Source organism: Neolamprologus multifasciatus, chromosome 1 (assembly GCF_963576455.1).
Source record: "Neolamprologus multifasciatus chromosome 1, fNeoMul1.2, whole genome shotgun sequence".
Taxonomy (NCBI): domain Eukaryota; kingdom Metazoa; phylum Chordata; class Actinopteri; order Cichliformes; family Cichlidae; genus Neolamprologus; species Neolamprologus multifasciatus.
In genome coordinates, this window is record NC_140439.1 from 27,456,137 (window position 1) to 27,477,458 (window position 21,322).

The 21,322-nt window shown below is 39.1% G+C and overlaps 2 protein-coding genes across 8 annotated transcripts; both read left to right on the plus strand.

The window, feature by feature from the left end:
- Positions 1-1,944: 1,944 nt before the first annotated feature.
- LOC146525897 (tropomyosin alpha-1 chain-like) lies at positions 1,945-12,455 on the plus strand. Of its 7 annotated transcripts, XM_085151768.1 has the most exons (10): positions 1,945-2,204; positions 2,704-2,829; positions 4,872-5,005; positions 6,058-6,175; positions 6,324-6,394; positions 6,475-6,550; positions 6,669-6,731; positions 6,957-7,026; positions 7,644-7,722; positions 8,102-8,317. In XM_085151768.1, exons 1-10 carry the CDS (start codon positions 2,091-2,093, stop codon positions 8,103-8,105), a joined length of 855 nt encoding a protein of 284 aa, XP_085007894.1. In that variant the 5' UTR covers positions 1,945-2,090; the 3' UTR covers positions 8,106-8,317. The 7 variants fall into 7 exon arrangements, with proteins under 7 accessions (XP_085007894.1, XP_085008107.1, XP_085008034.1 ...); XM_085151981.1 differs by lacking the exons at positions 7,644-7,722; positions 8,102-8,317 and adding an exon at positions 9,669-11,630; XM_085151908.1 differs by lacking the exon at positions 8,102-8,317 and having other exon boundaries at positions 7,644-7,726.
- Positions 12,456-13,038: 583 nt separating this feature from the next.
- fbxo22 (F-box protein 22) lies at positions 13,039-21,257 on the plus strand. The gene is given in 8 exon segments (XM_085151307.1): positions 13,039-13,263; positions 13,548-13,680; positions 14,658-14,745; positions 16,680-16,772; positions 18,229-18,381; positions 18,459-18,624; positions 19,002-19,147; positions 19,150-21,257. Coding segments are annotated over 8 exon segments (1,155 nt in total). The 5' UTR covers positions 13,039-13,132; the 3' UTR covers positions 19,395-21,257.
- The last annotated feature ends 65 nt before the right edge of the window (positions 21,258-21,322 follow it).

Below are 21,322 nucleotides of genomic sequence, written 5' to 3' on the forward strand. Positions count from 1 at the left end.
CAACAAAATAAAATGCAAAGGTACATCACAGAGATAAAGGGAGAGAATTAAAAACATTAAGATTTTACCATAATTCGTAGATTAAATCACACCTTTCTTGGCTGCTACTTCAAAGCACATTGTGCGCTGTCTGTCCTGCTGCTGCACAACAACATTCAATATTTAGTATTTACTGCTGTTTACACTTAGCTAGATTAATGCGATGGTGTTGTGTTTATTATGTTGCTTTGTTGTTGTTTTTTGCTTGTTTTCTATTCTTTTTCTCTCAACAGGTGATCCAGGAGATATTTTTTTCCCCCTTTCTCACTGTCCCTCTCCCCTTCTGTTTTTCTTTTCCTTCCTCTTTCTTTCTCCCTTTCCTATCCCTCACTCATGTCTGTCCCGTCTGTAACAACTGAAAATAAAATAAAATAAATAATAAAAACAAAGGCGTTCAAATGGACCAATTCAGCAATGCCATGATGATCCATTTGGCAAAATAAATCCATTGGGTATCCTTGTTGGTCTTCAGACAACAATTCTGACGGCTAAAGAACCAAATGGGACAGGCAAAAAAAAAAAGAAAAAGATTTTACCATAATTATTTAATGATCTTGTAATCTCTTCTTTAAGTATGTGAACTAACAATCATTCACATAATAAAATTGTGGTTTATCAAATACAGTATCAGTGAATCATTTGGTGTGCTTCTGCTTTGCTTGTTTAAAAAGTGTTTGATGTCTCTCTTCTGAAAGTCAGACTGTAAAGAGTATGGGGTCATGGAGAGTCCAGCAGGTGCTGTCCAAGCAGCAAGATTCCAAAATATGCACTCAACAAATAGCATGAGGGACGAAGCGAGTAGGAGATGACAAAATATTCTTAGAATGCTTTGTTATTTGTTACGATGTAAGATGAGGTCAATGATGTTCATACAGTATTACACAACTTTCTTTTTCAGGTCCAGTTCTTCTTACATGCAAATAATCAATCACTGTAGTCAACACTAGGTTAAAATATCATTCCTCAACTGTCCTGACTGTATGTTGTGTGTGACAGCTGCAGCAGTGCCAGTGGCTGTGTGAACTCTCACTGAGGCGCAGGGAGGGGGTGATGTTGAAATTCCAGAGCTTCTGTATGTGCACACCACTGTACCCACTGTGGCAAATCTGAGCTGGAATTATCTCGCATGTATTAGCTGAGAGAAGAGTTGGACAGGCTTGATGATATAACTCTACCGAAAGCAAAGCCTATCTGGTTGCTGCTTGGATGTTGAACTATGTTGTATGGGAGCTGCTGAAATGATCCCTGAGCAGCAAACAAGCCATACTGGCTAATATGACAGCCCTCCAGGGGAGAAGAACTTTCGCAGGGGCTTAACCAATCAGATATATTTGTTTTGTGGGAATAGCTTTGATGCAAGAACTGGTACCATAATTCTTTAAGTGTTTATTTCTGGATACAGAACAAGATGTTTGATTACGTAAGCAAGTAAGCAAAAATTATTTATATAGGAAAGGTGCTTTGGAAAGGTATTAAAAATGTGGTTTTGGCCCAGTTTGGTGGATGCAGTTTGGCTCTGTTGTGTAAAAAGTAGGTTTTAAAATAATTATAGGATAAAAGTCAGTTGATGTCTTAAATGTACATTTTCTCACATGTATTGTAGTTTGTGGCTTATCTTTCTGGGTGCTAACTGAGTCCAACACATTTATTCCAAATAACCCCCCTCAGAGAACTACTCTTTGAGTCTTGACACTTTACTTCCACTTGGAAGGTGTTAGAAATAGGAGTGGACGTCTTGCTGTGAGAGGGTAGTGCCTTCCTGACGTCTGTACCCCATGTATAGTCATAGAAGTGGTCAAATGTCTCGGAAGAGCGAATCAGTGAAGAGATTTAGGAAAAAAAGACGGGTCTCCACGTTGGCAAGCAGCTGTAGTTATTTCCAAAACTGTATTCGGTATCCAGTAACTGCCCAGCCAAAATACATATTTGACTCACTACAGACTAACCGAGCTCGCACTCCAGCTTGGCGTTCAGAGTGGTTCAGACGCTCCGATCCCTTCATTCAGTTTCTTTTGTTTGTTTTACGCAGAGACCGCCGACACTAACCAGCCATGGATGCCATCAAGAAGAAGATGCAGATGCTCAAGCTCGACAAGGAGAATGCCTTGGACAGAGCTGAGCAGGCCGAGTCAGATAAGAAAGCATCTGAGGACAGAAGCAAACAGGTCGGCATCCAGTGTGAAACTCGCTCTGATGCTTTTACGCAGCAGTGCCATTGGCACGTTGCGCACGGCGCTGCATGGTTCTTTCCGATGATCTCCCACTGAGGATTATTATTTGATTTAAAAAAAATCACTTTTAAATAATAACCTTAAAAATTGCTTTTCTTTTAGCGTTTATTTACTCCATATGTTGACTGCATGAGGTTGGCACGATTGGAAACAGTGCAGATTTCTAGTTGGATCCTTTATTCATTAGTTATGCTGTTAAGCAATGAGATAAATATTAATTTAAGAAATCCTTAAATAATAGTAATTAATAGAATTAATAGAAATAATAGTCTTTTAATAGAAATTCATTTGTTTAGTAACAAATATATATGTGTGTGTACTTTTTTTTTTATTAATAAAAGCGTGTTTTGATTCCGCGTTGTTTGTGTTAAGAATTAATCTGAGAAAATCATCCTCACGTAAATAAAAATCTTCTCGTTTCTCTGCGTACCAGCTTGAGGATGACCTGGTAGCACTGCAGAAGAAGCTGAAGGCAACTGAGGATGAGTTGGACAAATACTCTGAAGCCCTGAAGGAGGCCCAGGAGAAATTGGAGCTCGCAGAGAAGAAAGCCACAGATGTGAGTTTGTGAAGGAACCCGTTTGGCGCACCCACTGCCTAATGATGACCTTGATACACTCCTTTTGAGTCCCGTCTGGAAACTAAGATCACCAGCCATGAAACAGACACCCTAATGCTTAAGTTATGCATTAATCAATTATAAGAGAGTTGTGGGCTTCATAAGAATATATGGATAGTTAAATTTAGCTCTTGTGCTGTATAAGGTAAAGTCACAGCTCACTGGCTTACCGTTGCGTTCCACCACCATTTGGACGAATCTGGGGGCCAGTGTCTGATTTCAGTCGTGTATTTTACAAGCATATTATGAATTGAATTTTGACAGATTTGTGGCCCTGTTGGCCACAGAACGTACTCCGCGGTTATACTCAACCCAGATGAAATTACCAGTTTATTGGCAGCGTTTATTCTTACGCCAATAAAGCCTAATTGAAGACGTCAGGAGCAGAGACGACGTCAGCAGCAGCAACAAAATTTTTAACATCCGTGAGATAGACTCATGTTGACTGATTTAATGACAGAGTAAAGAAATACAAAAAGATATAGTTCACTAAATAAATAACTATATAAACATGGCAATATATTTGAATATTATAGACTACAATAGAGCATGGGTGTCTTCTGTGCTCTTTAAGCCAGTTTAGTGCAGGAAGACAAAGTTCTGCAGGTCTAATTAGCACAATTATGAATATCGAGAACATTAATAACACTGTCTGAATAATTAAACATATTTATAATGTATGTATTATGTGTGTATAAATGACTTAAGGCACTCTCTTGCTGTCTTTAGATTAAGTTGATGTTTGGAACTGTGATTTTGAAAGGCTTAGCTCAATTTAGCAGTAGGGGACGCACTTAAACTAACTGGTACATAATGTAGTTTTGTCGTAGCCAAAAAGCATTAAAATGGCTTAAAAAATATTTTAAAAGACCATTAATAATAATTATGATCCACATATTCAGTTCACTAAATTTATTCAACTATTTTCGAGTAAAATGAGTTACTTCCGGGGTTGGTGGCACGTCCCAATCCTCATCAGCGGTTGATTAAAGGCGGTGGGGGCAGGGATCAAACGCGCCGCATCTCCAAGTGTGCTTGTGTCTGCGTGTGGGGAAGCACGCAAAAAACTGAGGGAAAACTAGCTTAGCTGAGACAAACAGAGCAAAAAAATGGCCGGTGGGAGCTCCCTGGAAGCGGTGAAAAAGAAAATCAAGTCATTGCAGGAGCAGGCCGATGCGGCGGAGGACCGGGCGGCGTTACTACAGCGGGACCTGAACCAGGAGAGGAGTGCGAGGGAAGCAGTAAGCGGCTAATGACTTTATAAGGCAATTAGTCCCCGGGGAGCCCAGAGCATTAGGAGTAAATCTGGTCAAAAAGCATGGTTGCTAGGTAGGCCCAGACCGCCTCGGCATATGGTCGAAAACATGTAGCAGGTTGGCGAGTTTGAAATTAGCCCACCGATGGATGTGAGTAAGGGATGGGTGGATGTGAAAGGACTCCACCCGGTAGATCCCTAATAAACAAAACAGCCCTTTTCAAGTAAGCTAACGGCACAGCAGCCCCGCAACATCGCAGGTCCTGTGAGATAAAGCCCTCCCTTGTGTAACTGGATAGTTTGAGCACAGGGACCTCCATTTATCCACCCTGCGACATAACAAAACGTAGCCGTTTAGCTAATTTGTTTAAGACTAAATCACAGCGAGCCACGAAATTACAGGTTTGGCTGGGAAAACGCCAGAGGGGGTGGATAAGTTTGTCTCCTTTAAGAAATCCTGTTGTATTCGAACCTTTTTTTTGGTGTAAAATGTGTTAGGAAAAAGAGAAATGACGCACACTCTTTAACTGGTGTTGGAAAATGTACATAAACAACCTGCATCCCTCTATTGGACAAGCTGACCCAGCCCAGTCTCTCCAGGGAGTTATTTTATCTGCCTAAGATCTCACAGCAGCTGAAAGCCTGCAGAGCCAAACATAACACACGAATTTCAGTTAAATGAATAAACTTGATGTGACTGTAGATGACTGGTGTTGTGCTCTCCTAGGCTGAGGGTGATGTAGCTTCCCTGAACAGACGTATCCAGCTGGTTGAGGAGGAGTTGGACCGTGCTCAGGAGCGTCTGGCCACAGCTCTGACCAAGCTGGAGGAGGCTGAGAAGGCTGCTGATGAGAGCGAGAGGTGGGTATCTTGCATCTGGAAAACTGGCACTAAACAGGCACCACTCTCCCACCCCTCTTATATTATTCATACTCATTTGCAGAGTACTGTAATGGAAAAAGGGTGACATAAAAGGGTTAAGGCAAGCTCAGAAAAGAAAATCCTGCGTTGACTTGTTGCTAACTTTTAAAAGGCAAGGCAAGTTTATTTATATAGCACAATTTAACAGCAAGGTGATTCAAAGTGCTTTACAGAGACATTAAAAAACAAATAAATAATAATAAATAAGCATGATTTAAAATGAAAAAAGAGGAAGGAATGGTAGATAAAATCAGTAGTTAAAATGTAAGTTTTGAAATTTAAGCTTAAAAGTAAAACAGTGTGGATTTGGTGCTTTATTCAAATGCAGCTGAGAACAGGTGAGTTAAAAGCATTAAACATAAATGAAAATTTAAGTTCTATGAAATGCTTTAATACTGGATTTTGCTAAACTTTATTATATTATAAAACCAAACATTTGCACATGACATATGCTCTTTGAGTGTCACTTAAGATTTGGCTCACTGCTGCCACCGGTGGCTTGAAGTTGTATTGTATCACTCTTCACAAATGTGCCCGTATTTAAATAATTCCATTTAATTTAATTGTTGCTTTGTGTAATATTATAATATTGAGATAGTTACTGTTTCTTTATGATTGAAAATGCATAGCTCCTGATCAGTGGCTAATCCACACCTGTGGAAATTTAATTGAATGTTATTCCAGTTCATGCCCATGATTTTGTGTTGTGCTTCATTTGATATTCAATTCATCCTTATCCTCTCAGACAGTTGCCATGTGCTTGGCACAACATGACAGATGAGGATGTGTGTTAAGTATTTAGACACTTTGTCCATATAGTCATGTAGTGGTCTCTCTCTCTAATTTTATCTCTACTTCACTAATACAAGGTATTGGTGTGATCCATATGCTTTGTACTAAATGTTTCTTTTAAGAGTGGAATTTCCTGTTCCTCTATGACGCATAGTGTAAACATTACTAAGACTCACCTTATATCACTTCCCTTCCCTCAGAGGCATGAAGGTCATTGAGAACAGGGCAATGAAGGACGAGGAGAAGATGGAGCTGCAGGAGATCCAGCTGAAGGAGGCCAAACACATCGCTGAGGAGGCTGACCGCAAATATGAGGAGGCGAGTTTCTCAGCTGTTCAGTGCACCCTGAACTTTGACAATTGTTCAGTTATTTACTTTGATGCAATGCTTGACATATCTGACCAGCATAGGATGCACTAATGTGTTAAGCTAGTGTGGGACTAAACTTAAGGAGTTGTGACTTCAGGTTGCCCGTAAGCTGGTGATCATTGAGGGTGACTTGGAACGTACAGAAGAGCGCGCTGAGCTGTCTGAGAGGTAATGATCACATTTTCCTCACACCTCTCTTGCTTTCTGTGGTTTTTCTCTGCGTGTTTAATCACGCCATAACTCTGCAGCAAATGCTCTGAGCTTGAGGAGGAGCTGAAAACTGTGCAGAACAACCTGAAGTCTCTGGAGGCCCAGGCAGAAAAGGTAAGATTATTGACAAATATTCATAGTATAAACCTTTAAAGTTTGTTTGAAACTTCTTTTTGATGCATTTTCATGTTTTGTATATTTGAGTGACTCTGCCCTGTGTATGTAACCACAGTACTCACAGAAGGAGGACAAGTACGAGGAGGAGATCAAGGTCCTGACAGACAAGCTAAAGGAGGTGAGTTAGTTATCAGTGAGTCATACGTTTATATATCCTAAATTAAATTTTAAATAGAAGCTTCTCTTGAAAATCGATTGCATTACTTAATTGAATAAATATGCTGAGTGTGTGTGTATATATTTTTTACTCATACTTAAGGGCTTCCTTTCCTCTGGGGCTGTGGTTATTAATTTCCATTAGGAGGTTTACATTACCAATGTTTTATTGCTGTGCTCCACATAGGCTGAGACCCGTGCCGAGTTCGCTGAGAGATCAGTTGCCAAGCTGGAGAAGACCATTGATGACCTTGAGGGTATGAATGTTTTACACTTGGTTTTTAGTCTTTGGTGCAGCGTTTCATGTTCATTTTCCATATAAGCAAATGTCTGTTACTCTTATTACAAAATTAATTGATGCAAAAAGCAACCCAGTGACTAGTCTTTGTCTAAAGTCCAGTCCTGGTTTCTGAGAGGGAAACTAATAAAAGGCAAATCCCTCATGTGGGGCTGTTTGAGGTATTTATCTGGTCAGCAGGTTGTTAAATAATCCCCAGGACAAATATCTACACTGTCAGTTGTCTGCCAGAAGAAAAACAAAACTGTAATAAGCAGAACCTGCCATGATATGATTCATGTTGGCATCAACATTTCTCACTGCAGTACAGTTTGGCATGGTGGTGTATTGAGCGTTCAAGGCCAGCTAGCCCCGAGAAGTGTTCACAGGGTCACAGAACATGTGAGGCAGTTTCTCGGTGACTCCTCAGGAATTTGACACGGTGTCAGCAGCTGTTCATGTTCCTTCCTATTTCTGTCCTGCCTTTTTATTTCAGTTCCTCAGTTTGCATTTTCTTTTGGCTTTCATTTCTTGACGCTGTTGTTTTTCTGTTCACTGCCCCCTCACTGCCACTCTATAATAATTACAACTCTATAGATGAGCTGTATGCCCAGAAACTGAAGTACAAGGCCATCAGCGAGGAGCTGGACCACGCCCTCAACGACATGACTTCCATGTAATTCACAACACGCTTGTTTCCGTATTGTCTTAGAGCTTTATCTCCTTAACCACAGCGACAACATACAGTAGCGCCCTCTTGTGGCATGTTGAGTGCCGTGAGTTTTTAACTTTGCTGAACTACAACTTTAAATCCTTCCGTGCTTGTCTAACACTAATTTATGAGTGACCTAATCATGTTTAATATCTTTTTTAAAAATAGATTTTAATACAATTTTTGCGGACCTTTTAACATGAGTGCTTACTTAGTAGAGCTTGTTCCCTGTCTCAGTTCTCTTAGTTCTGCATCCATTTTTCTCTTTTGATTCTGCATGTCATATGTTTTCATTCTTTTATTTCTCCCTCCAACATTTTTGTTCTTTTGTTTTTGTTCACAGCTAAATTCTCACACTCTTCACTCCAGAAGCTGCTTGAGCATCACCCTTTCTCTCCTGTGCAGCACAGCCCTACTTTCTGTCTCCTTTGTCTATTTATTTCTTTACTGCCCTGGCAGTACTGCACATTGGGCCTTGGCTGCTGGAGTACATTTGTCCATCTGTCTTTCAGACCTTTGAGCCACATTGCTTTATATAAAATAAACATTTTTCCATCTATGTCATCCTTTTCTTTTTCTCTCGCAATGCTTCTTCATTTCCATTTGTCCTTTTTTTTTGTTATTGTTTTACCTTCTTTGTGTTTTAATTTATACTGTTTAGTAGCTTTTGAATAAACTCCTGAGTTACTTGTAGTGGCAGTGAATTTTATTAAATTTTTTAATCAGCTGATTGGGGATTTTATATACTTTAAAAAAAAAAATAAAAAATTTTAGTTATATTTTATTGTTTTAAGGCTTCCTCACACCTTCAGATTCAGCTGTAGTTAAATACAGTTGATGTACTTTAGAAATAGCAAGTTAACATTTTCAATACTCATCGAGTGTTTGCAGATGTGAACGTAGCCCAAAAAATAAAACCAAAAAATAAACATTCCTCATATTGTAGGTCTAAATAGAAAATCAACTAGACTCCAAGCCAGTATTGGCAGACATGGTCACTAAAACTACTACTATAGATTTTTTTTATTATAATTTTTTTAATTTAAAGAATGCTAATACAGTCACAGGGGCTATTGCAGACAAATGCGACTGTAAATTATAAAAAAAATTGAGTAGGATGAGATTTGTTTAGTTTCACTTGCTACATTAAATCTATTGAAACTCAAATGGGATTGAGCACAAAATTGTAAGGCTGTTTGGGGTGGCCCAAATGTCATAGTCACAGTAGTTCACATTAACTAATTGCATGCAGATCGAACTTCATAGATTTAAAGTAGAAATAGAAAATTCCCTACAAATGGTGACATAGTTGCTACAGAATGACAATTTAACTGTAGAATTACATGCTCTGCAATGTTCCCTTTATATAGGAATATACACACGAGTACAACTAGGTGCCAACCGGTTGAGTCAAGTCCACTGCTTCAATGAGGTGACATTGTTGCGCAGATGAGATGTGTTCATTGGTACAGGCTGCACAAACTGTCTGCAGTCAGAGTTGGACCAGGTTAACTCCCATCAGGTGACCTCTGCAGTTCTCTGGTGATTGAAAGTGGCTGCTGCAGCTAGATGCAAAAAGATCCAGTACAAATATGTGCATCATCATTATTTTTCTATTTGTGAGTGTGTGTTGTTTTGTCCCCTAACTAATCCCAAGGTGGTTGCAGTCTTATCATTCTAGTCTAAGTAATTAATAAGCAGTGAAAAGGAAACAGTGTTTGTAAAACCAGTAGTGTGTGAGTTTTCTGTGACTGTCTTTAAAAAAACAAAAACATATTTCTTGAGCCTTCTGTTCATTAGGTGAGGAAATCAACAAACTTATTTTGTGATTACCTTCAAAGCGTCACTCTTTATACTAACCTCCTTTCTTTCTCTTTCCTTTTTCTCCTACCTGCTTTCTGACTGTCAAGACCACCTATACAAGCAGCTTGAGAAAAATCGTCTTCTCACCAATGAACTGAGAGTAGCTCTAAACGAGGCATAAACTGGAAGGGAATCTTGTATGCTTTAATGTTTCTGAAATTCCAGTCACCAGGAATGTTGTTGTACTGTTTATTTAAATAACTATACACAGCAGCAGTTATGTCTTAAAAACAAAACAAGTTACGCTTTCAAAAAAGTGGGAATACAAGTGAGAGATTTTCACATGCATGTTCAAATAACTGCTTCAAGTGGGAGGCTACACAGGTTCAGGAGACGGATGAAATTCAGTTGATATATTTTCTCAGTTATTGTCAGGGCTACATAATTGAAATCTGGTCTGCAATATGTGCTTCTATTATTGAATAGGAGGCCTTGGAATATTGCAATGGACTGAACAAATATCATCACTTTTAAAATTATTTGGATTATACCCAGATTTTCCTTTTTGTACTTGGGTGAGATGGATGGTTGGACAGGTGTGTAGTTTTTACTTGTAGCATTTCAGTGATACATTCACATTTTAATTATGAATTGCAATAATTTAATAATTCAATTATGTAGCACTAGTTTACAGCAGCAGTCGCCTAAAGCACTAAATATTATAATGTAAAGGCCCTGAAGATTGGAGGGAAACCCCAACAATCAAACAATTCCCTTTGAGGAAGCACTCGGTGACAATAGGGAAAAGGAACTGTCTTTTAACAGGGAGATCTTGGGGAGGACGGCAGCATACTGTGATCGGTTGGGCTGTGAGGAGAAAGATGACTAAACGCACCAAGGGAGAGACTAGATGGAAAAATAATGGTTTACAATAGTGGCATGTAAATGCATCAGGGGTGAAGAGGGAAGTGGAGAAGAAATCCTGAGTGCGTCATTGGATGTCCTCCAGCAGCCTTAACTTGTAGCAGTATAAATAACTAAAGCTTTATTCAAAATTTTGTTTTTCAAATGTAATCTTAAAAGTAAAGAGGCTTTAACTGGGAGCTTATTTGATAGGAGAGGAGCCAGATATCTGAAGGCTCTGTCTCCCATTCTACTTTTAGAAATTCTAGGAACAACAAGTAAGCCTGCAGTCTGAGAGCGAAGTGCTTTGTTGGGAACTATTCCCACAAACTTCATAGTTATCTGTAGAGATGTCTGCCTCCTCCAAGAATATAATAAAACTACATGGCGCTCACCTTGCGATGCTAAAAGTGCCAAATCGGGTTGTGACTTCAGGAAAGAAACATTCCAGCTGAATTTTTCCCAATGTTTATTTTGGGGCGCTTTAAGCATCACAAGGCAAGATGTTGCTTGCCTTGTGATGCTTAAAGCAAGGCAAGCAACATTTAGTTTCATTATATATCCTCAGGACATAGCAGCTTAAACCAAAACAGTGTAGATGGATAAAGAGAACTTCAAAGAAAAGGTGTGCGGTTTTATTTTGCGGCGAACTGTTTGTTAATCGTAGCACAGGAGGAGATTGATCATATGATTCACCTGTAGCAACAAGGAAGTGCTGGCGGTAAGGAAGATGTGAATAACAGATTTCACAGTACCCCTGTATGATCTGTCAGTAATTTGTCTAAGTAAATGGGGGAGAAAAAAGGACATGGAGTGTGCATGTACAATAAAAGTAAATGTGATACTGGTCCAATAGTAGAAGGAGACAATTATTAGTGTTTAGAAGAGTTTTCAGTTTTTTCCTTAAAAGTGCTAGGGTTTTATACTTTGGTCAGTTCCACTGCCAAGTCATATATTACAAAAAAGGAAAGCTTTCCCCCCCCCCCCCCCCCCCCCCTTGCATAAACTCACTACGTCCATTCTTGACCACAGCCCTGTCAATAGCGTGAGTTTTTAGTATTTCTAGTATACTTTAAATACAAGTTCAAATTTGATTAGTTATATCGGAAAATCGAAAAATAACTTCAGGATGTCGACTCCGCTAATAAGTGCTGACCTCTTACTGGGGAAAAAAAAACAAAAAAAAAAACTGGGGTATGTAACGATATCCAGCATATGTTTGTCACTGTACCTGAGGTAAACCTTTGTCTGACTATATTCTGTGTCTCTTGTAACTGTTTTCTTTTTTGGTTTTTAACTGATGCAATGCTATATTAACAGATAAACTCACACGTGCTAAAGAAGAGGGCCTGAGCATAAAGCAGATGCTGGATCATACTCTAATGGAGATGGTTAACATTTGACCTAGCTCTGTTCCCCTCCTAACATTGCCTCATCTGCTCTGAATATGGCTGGCTCCCATATGACTATGACTGCTACACACAAAGCTGGAGCTTGTGTTTGTCTCCTCTGACCGTGGCATCTTGAAGATACAAGCTCTGCGCAAGTTAGAAGCTCGTCTACAGTTTCCTTTACGCACTGTATTCAAAGGTCACTTAAAATTTACTGTACATCTTTAATTGTTTACATGTACGTGTGGGGAATTTGCACTTTTTTGGGGAATATACTGCACATGATCGTCATGAATGAAGCCATAATTTAAGCCAAGGTTATGAAAGGGACTTTTATTATGTGTACTTTTGTAAAGTTGCTTATGTGTTAGTTTCTTTTTGTATTGTAAAAATGTATTCACTGTCAGTGATATTCTCTTCCAGTTTAGCAAGGAAGAAATTCTTAGCACAGTAGCGAAACTCATTATATTGTTTCAACTAAGCAAACTAAATACTTGTGGCGTACTTATCTGTTCGTTATGTAGGTGTTTTCTTTTTGAAACACTGATTTTTGTTTTTTATCTTGGAGATGTACAAATCATAAATAAATATGCGAATCAACCTGGCTGTTGCAATTGTTAATTGTTCTTGGAAGAAAGAAGCTTAAGAGTTTCCCTCAAAACCTTGACTGCCTGCTTCCAAGGAGTCAAGGTCTTGGGAGTGATGAATCCTCAGAACCTGGACTTGAACATTATTGAAGAAGTGTGGGATCATCAAGAAACCTGGAGAACCCTGAAAACTACTTCAAGAAAGTTTACATACAAGAGTTTAGGCTGTTTCTCATTTTCCTAGCAAAATGTAAAGAAATAAAGGGTTACTCAAGAAATTTCCATAGTATTGTTAAAAAAAAATTGCTTGATGCCATCTCAGCATGCAAAGACAAACACAAGATTAAACTTTTCTAGTTTGAAAAAAGGCAACTGGACCTCCCTAAACTTGTAGATGTTTCAGCTCTCATCCAAAGGCATATGGGTCTAGAGATGAAAATGCCCGAATTGTACCTTTAATAAAAATAAATTGAAAATCATCTTTATCATCCAATTATTTAAGGTTTGATTATGTGTTGGATCAAAGTGAAAGATTTGCACATGCCTGTGGGGGTGCCTTAACTGCTATAGTTCCTCCTCGCCGCAGGGAGGCGCCAATAAACAAGCTATTCCTCTGCAGCGGTGGGAGTGCAGGGGTCGAAATTCGTAGTTGGAGTCTGTGTTGTGAGTCTCACGACTACAGAGCGAAACATGAGCGAGAACTCAGATTTTGTTGATTTTTTTCCGGATTCTAAGGCTGAGTACGTACTCAGCAATGTTGCGGAAGTGGTTGAGAGGATTCTTACGTTCATACCAACCAAATCGCTTCTCCAGCTCGCGAGGTAGGTGGCTGATCTTTGTACGCATCACTGTGAGCTAACGCTAATGGCCGCCGATAGAAGTGAAACTCCGACGCAAAAACTTACGGAAGAGCTAAAGCAGCAGCTAGCCTAGCGGTTGTTATTGTCTGTTGGACTGTAATCAAGGGCTTGCTTTCAGCTACTCTGCCTGGATATATAGACGAGCTGAGTCTTTCTTTTAAAAAAAACAAAACAAAAAAAAAACAACAACTAAGCGATTGTACCTGGTCAGCAAGCGAGACTGAGTTTATCTTTTACCCTTTCAGTGTGTGCAGACTTTGGAGAAACTGTGCCCGCAGAGTGCTTAGGACTCAGCAGCAGCTGACCTGGGTGTCGGCCTCTGGACATCCCAGCACGGAGTCCCATGCTCTCAATAGCATCTTGGCCGAAGAAGTGGAGGTAAACTTCAAAACTCTCATCGAATGGTATTTAAATAATTAGTGACACTAATGAAAACGTTAAAGATAAATGTGAGTAGACAGCTCTTGGTTAATAGTTTTAAAACAGCATACCAATACGCTCTGTGCTACCCACTCTTTGAGTAAGTTATCCATCGCGCAAAAAAATTGCCAGCTATCCACTAAAAAGCTGTTCAGCTTTATTTCAAACGCTTCCTGAGAGTTCACCATGGGCCTCACACTTGTATAAAGGCCGTACATTAACATCTGTATCAAACTGACCCCACCCCCTCCTTTTTTGTCACGTTGGTGCGAGCTAGATCTGCTGTCCTCCCTGGAACACCCTGCTGTCTTCAAGCAAAAAGGTGTTGCATCAAGCCAGGAACCTTCCTTATTATCCATACCTCAGAGAATTTCTCTGTAACGTCCAGAACATTTGCTCCAAACAATCTGAACTGTGGTCACCTTACCTGATAGATTTGGCTACTTACAACTTCATCCTCAACCCCAACATAGAATTTAAGTTGTAGGGTTGCATTTTTGACACAATGGAGAAAATCCAAAGAGCAATGAATGAATTGTGCATGTGCAAGCAGTATTAAAGATTTCAAGTTGAAGTGGAGAATCTCAAAAGATATGTAGCCTTTATGCTACTAAGATTGCAAAGATATGAACTTTGTGTTATACATATCCTCCTGAGACCCAGCCTATTCACTTATGTTCTCTGTAATGGAGAGTTGTTTTTGGTCTATATCTTTTGACTTTTTTGAACTACCCTACTATGTCCTGATGTACTGAATAGAGGACATCGTGGCCTTTCCAATGATATCTCATGTGCTTGTGTAACCTCTTTTAGCTCCAAACAGGCAGGATAGCACAAAAAAGTTAAGCTAAAAGAGACTTTATTGTTTGGTTCTCAGGAGTGTATGATCAGGAACTGTTTTTATTCTAAAAACTCTAATTCAAATAATTTTACAGAAAGTATACCTGCTGCCTAAAACAGTTCTGGTAATGGCAGACTCTGAGATCCTTAATGGAGGAGCCTTTTGCTACAAACAGAACAAAGGTTGGTATAAAATATATTTCTTTTGTAAACTGTATACTTCCCTTAAGGCACAACTCTCTAATACATTATTATTTGACTTAAATTCAAGGTGCAAATGCATAATCCTCTAGGAAAGCAGAAGTGTCTTTACACATACAACATATTCTATAAATAAGTACTTCTAATAAAAGCTTCTTTTAGTTTTGTAACAGTAAGTCTGTTTGTTTAAACATTTGGAGGCTAGTGTTTTTTTGGCATCTTTAATTACCTGCCATACTTCCTTATATCAAAATAATATTTGAGGTGCACCTATTCTATCCATATAGACAACGTTGCACATGTTTTTTAGAAGCGTTTGTTTGAACTTAGATACAGAGAACATTGTTATTTGAAATCTAGAAAACTTTAAAACTGTTGCACCCTGAACAGTTTTCGGAGGGTGAAAAACCTGCCCAGTTTCTTAAATGAAGCTGTTCAAAGCATCTTAGATAACTTAATTACAGTTCTTTTATGGATTTAGGTCCACTATCTTCTGCCTCCTCTCCCATTAGTCACACAGGCCTAGAGATTGCTTGATGCCAATGGCAACCTTTCCCGTCCATAGGGAAAAACTGTGTATTCCACAACAGGTTGGCGTGTGATTGCCTGCACTCACTGGGTGAAATTGCACCACAAACCTTGTTGTGATTGCCCTAGTTTGCATGGAAGTTGTGCATTACCCCTGAAACCAATGAAAATGGTGACTTTAACAGAGAAAGGCATTTCTTTTTATGGTTTGTGTCACAGTTTCACTACTGCCTGGTAAGTATTTTGGAAATTCTGACAGACAAGTCTTCATCTTCTATGCAAACTACTACTACTGCGACTCCGGTTACTGCTAATCACCAGAACAATTACAACAAGGTTTTTGGAGCAGAGCTGTTAACCTCTTTGTGACCAATTTTATGATAGCGAGTGTCAAGAACCATTCACCCACTAGTTGTGGAATACATTGTTTCACTGGTGACTGCTGGTTATCAGGAGGGGGTCACTGACTGACTGGTCTCTTGGCCGCCATGAACAAGGCTTTAAAGACTTGATTTGTTTTTTTTTGTTTTTTTAGCGACTGCTAGCAGTCTCCCACAACTACTTGCAACTGGTTGGGGAATACACATTTTTCATTAGCAGGTGGTGGTCACTAGGGGAAAAATGTGTGCTGTGTGACTGGATCTTAGAGAGGACAACTATTTTGATGCTTACTTTTCTTTGTTAACCAAGGCTTTTTTCCTCAGGCTCTGTGCACACTCCTGTAAATTGTAGTATATGATGAGTCACTTATATGACATCCGTAGTGTTTTCGTATTGTTTATTATTTGGTCAAATCAAAGGAAAATTCATTTTATGATGGGATATTCTAAATAATATTAATAGACTAGTCAGTTTATAATCTGTGTACTATTAAGGAGCAATTTCAGCGGTGTCAAACAAACTGGACACAAGTCAAGACTTGTTTATGATGAAGTACAAAAAATAAAAAGCCATATCAAAAACAATATAAAGCATAATAGAATCCAACATAAACCAGCGAGTCAATTAAAAGCTTATCTGTATAAATAAAAAATGTCTTCAGTGGCTTTTAAAAGAATAAGTAAAGTCTGTACAGTGTAAATATAGTGAAAGAAAATTCCACAGACTTCCACTGCCTGAAAACCCAGATCCCCAAACGTTTTGAACAACAAGGTGGGCAAAGAGCCCTGCAGCAGAGCAGTTGTGGACATGGAGACTCTTAGTCCACTTTGTTTCTATGGCTAATCCTTTGTCATTCAGACTGTATGTTTGGAATCGTCATGCTATAAAACAAAATGGACATATATCACATGTTGCCCTAATGGTATTGATCACAACGTAAAATGTTTCCACGGTAGTACACTTGTGTGGCCTTTCTTCTCATTAACATGTTTTTTTCCCCACTGAAGCAAAAAAGAGTCGCAACAGTCTAGACGCAGAACTGAACGAGCTCTTCCCCAGAGGCTGTGATGTCATGGGCGTTGCTACACCAGGAATAGTCTGTAAGTGTTCCTTATTTCTGTCTCTCTCATATTTCTTCATTTATGAGGAAGAAAATAAAATGTCCCCCTCAAACAAAAATAAATCATGTGATTTGATATAAAACACTATTATTTTTAATGAGTTTCAGAGCTATCATGATACAAATGTGGCTTTTGGTTAATATACTACCATGCTCTAAATATGAAAGCGAACCACTTTTCAAGCATATTCAAGGAGAATACTTCATATATCAGCAGGGAGGACTCGCATTAATCCCCACCACTGCTGCCTAGTTAGAAAGTACCACTGGTGGCTTGCATCTCTGTGCCTCTCTCTCTGATAGATTGCCTAGTCTGCCTGATGCTGTGCTCCCCATTTCTCTATATAATCACAACCCTCTGCAGAAGTGACACTCCATCAGCCATGTTCTCTTTCCTCAAGATGATGGCTTATCAGGCTCCCATCGTCTATCAGGTTTAATGGAAGCCTCGGCCGTTTGTGATAACACTCGCATTTTGTGATATAGTAGCCTAAGGTCACCACAGGGTCAACACGCCCAGCTAATTCAACTAAATTAGATCTTTAATCAGATAAGGCTGAGAGTTTGTATAGTAACACTGCCCAGATTACAGCTAGTTATTTATCCGTATTGATAAAGATGCTGATTGTAGGAATTACAGAGATGACACATGCAGTATTCTTTCATTCTTTATGAATACTGTTTGTAACGCAATAGAAGATCAGGGTAAAGTGCATGGTAAAGAAATTTGTTTGCTTTCTGTTCGAAACACTGAAAGGGTTTCTGTGATGTACAACTGAGCTGATACACCGTTTGTTTTGCTCAGCAGCACTAAATCTTTTTTTTTAGGATTGGTGAATGAGGATTCCTTTGTGTAGTGTTCCTGTGCATTTATGGCAGCACAGTGTCATGTATTTGCATGGAAACACATCCACATGTCCCTTTGATTCATGTTTTTTAAATCAAAGTTTTTTAAATAAATTTTTGTTGGTTTGGTTCTATGTTTAAAACTGGTTCTCACCCCTGCACACCCAGTTCAGTGCTGAATCTACTCCCAGAATAAGTGAAGCTGCAGTTCCTCTCATAGCCACTAGATGGTGACTCTTTGAAACTGTAGATACATTTGGTTAACTTCTCACTTCAAATGAAAAATGAAAGAGAATTTCCTTGAGGTGGCTTTAGTTAATTTCTTCTTTGATTCTATTGATGGTAATATCAATTGTCAAAAACTGTAAAGCTTTAAGGGTTGTTTCCTTCATTAGTAGGTCACCACTGGTTTCCTCTTGTCATACCTCTGCTCAGTATTTTTTTTCTTTTTTAAACATTTGAATTTTCAGTACATCTATAACTAAGTATAAGGATAAACAATGCTGCTGATGCTAGTTAACAAATAATCCATTAAAACATGCATAAAAATGTATACTTTTATGGTGCTTCATGATTGGCTCTCTGTACAGTGACACCCAGCGGCTCTTGCGGCAACCCTCCCCAGGAGTACCAAGATGGGGGAGCTGGCTTTGCAATCATGCTTCCAGCTATTGAGGGTGTCCAGATCCAGCCTTTTCACTTTTGTAAGAGAACCATCTCCCCAACAGCCCTTAAAGAAGCAGGTAAGCATCGACTACCTAGTTATTCAAAAATATAAACTTCAACAAAATCTTTAATTTTTTGTTTTATTTCTTTCCAGGACTAGTTGACAACCCAGAGCTACGTGTGATACTGATTTTCTTCTATGAGGCATATAAACCAGGAGGCGCACGCTTCCTTAACCAGATACTAGAGCCGCTTTCAAAGACCAAAGCTCTGATTGCTGGAGGCCTGGTAGAGAATGCTTTTGCTCCTTCCAGATACTGGTGAGTTAATTTCCCGAGTGTAAACTAGATATTTTATGGGATAAATCTAGTAGTGGATTTCCTGCAAATATTTTCGGTCTGATCCTGTGGTAGTTTATCAAATGGTATTTCAGTCTGTATGTGGAAAAATACAAGAGTATAATTGGCTGCCACCACTCAGAGACAACAATCACGATCTACTGCTTCAGAGTAAATATTAGCTGTTCAAAACAGAAGTTTGACATCTATATTTCTATATTGGGTATCTCCTTTATCTCACTACCAATAGGATGTAATTGATTTGATAATTAACTGGTAGTGTCTGAGGTAAATTATGAATAGCCTTTTCAGTATGCACTCTACAATACTCACACTTTCCATAATCTCTCACTCTGTAGCTGTAGCCAGGGTTCATATGGTGTGATAGGCCTGGCCCTGAGTGGGCCTAAAGTTCAGGGGGCGTCTGTGCTGTTGGAGGAAGACGTCATCAGCGCAAAAGCGGCTGAAGCCACAATCCGACGACTAAAGGCAGCCAAAATTCCAGAGAAAACACCCTGGGATTTATGTTTGCCTGCGTGGGGAGAGGCCAGAACTACTACAACAACCAGAGCAATGTCGAGGCAGATGCTTTCCGCAAGGTGTTCCCCAACACCCCGCTCTTTGGGCTGTTTGGAAACGGCGAGATTGGCTGCGACCGAATCATAAAAGATGACTACACACTGTGTGACACTGACACGGACAACCTGCAGCACGAGTACACTACTGTCATGACCCTGGTCCATCTAGGCTGAATGTCCCGCAGCAACGGTCAACACACAGGATGAAAGATGACACGTCATGCTTTTGTTTGTAACAGCAGTCGAGAGCAACAAACATTGTGTACAGAGTAACGGTACAGCATAGAAGAATATCGCTGTCACTATTTCTACTCATAAAGAAGAACGGTAATCTTTTTAACCCTCAGTGTAATGGCAGCATGTGGCATAGTATCCCTTGGAGACTGTGTGGAAACCCAGGCTTTATATTAAAACCAGTGCATTCATACATTTCAGACATAACAATACAAACTCAGAAGAATGTGATATAGCACATATAATAAAATGCAAGAAAAAGTGCTCCTATTATGCTCACTTAGGAACTGGAATGTTTACGTTGTATCTGAAGGAATTGGCTCACATGTACTATGGAGTGCTGCAGAACTGTTTTTTTTTTTACCTCATATCTTTAATAGTTTGTTAGGAGAAGCCCAGATGGCCCTGATTGGTCAGATGGCACTATGAACGTGAGGGCGTGCTTATTACACACAGAGCAACATAAAGTATTAGCCACATTATGAAGAGGTTCTGACATTCTTTGTGAATGATCATTTTATATGTAAATAACTGAAATCCCAACACATCTGTTTTCTGTAACTTGCTGTATGTAAATGCTTTTTTTTTCTTTTCTTTTTTAAAAATTGCTGCTATAGCATCAGTATTTTAGCAGTGCAGTACGACTAGCTGAAAATTACTTTGAGAATTCCTGCTTTACTTAATGGGCTCTGTTTGCATCACACTTTCATATTCACTTTTGTTATATGGCAGCACAACCAGAAAAAATATGGAAAGGATTTAATCTTATTGGGATTTGTAGCCATCATTGGATCATTTGGTGCACTTTGCTCATGGTTGGCTTAGCTGGGTCAGCCAGTCAGGCTGGTACTGTGTCACTGTGCTCCATAGTGATAGATAAGTCACTGAAGATAGCCTGACCTGCAAAGGAGAAGTTTCAGGAAGTTCAGTAGGAGTGTTTTCTATGGGAACGTGTAACTCCCGGTAACTTTGAAAACCAATATATACATAAAAAGACAAACAAACAAAAAAACTTGGTATAATTGGGGCACTTTAATATTCATGATTCTGCAAATGCACTTTTAATTCATGTGATGACTCTGGGCCTTCCTCAAAACATCCAGCCAAGGTTTTACACATCTGTCTTACCAATGGATAATGTACACGCCACTGTAGCCTACAAGTTCATACTGATAGGATTCAAAATTATTGAATTGGGTCCAGAAAATACAGTTCGTCCCCCCCACGCTAAGTTACATCTGCTACTACCTGCTCCCAACTGTTGGGCTTAAAGTCACATCAGCTAACTAAGCTCCTAGAGAATGGGACCAAATAGCTGCCCTGTTGGGTGTGTAAGTGACACCTACTTACTTTTAGTATTGGCTCTCCTGCACTTTCTGACTTTATAAAGCAGGTGTTGATGGTTGGAAATAATTGAAGAAATGTGAAAAGCTGTCAGAATTGTACAATACTTTAGGACGCTGTAATGTTATACACATCTTGGCTTTTTCCTCAGATGGCCCTGTCTTTTAATACATTCTCTGGTTGCTTTGAAAATAAAAAACTGAGATAAAGGTGCAATTTCCAAGTTATACTGTGTTTGTCAGGTAGTTGTATGTTGAAAAATGGCTTACGTTTTCTGTAAAAACTGCAATGATTGTAGCAAAAAGTGGATGTTTTCAAGAAATGTACATTATTTTTTACTTTTTGAAAGACTTTATTTGCAGCTTAGTTGATGTGTGTTTCTCTTTTTGTTCCTTTTCCCCATCTTTAATCGTTTTTGGAGAAGAAATTAAACTGAATCTAAATGGCTTAATGAACAAACTTGTTTTGGTGTTAAAATAACTTTTCTAAATGTGCCAAATCATATCTCTTTTGCTCATCTCAAT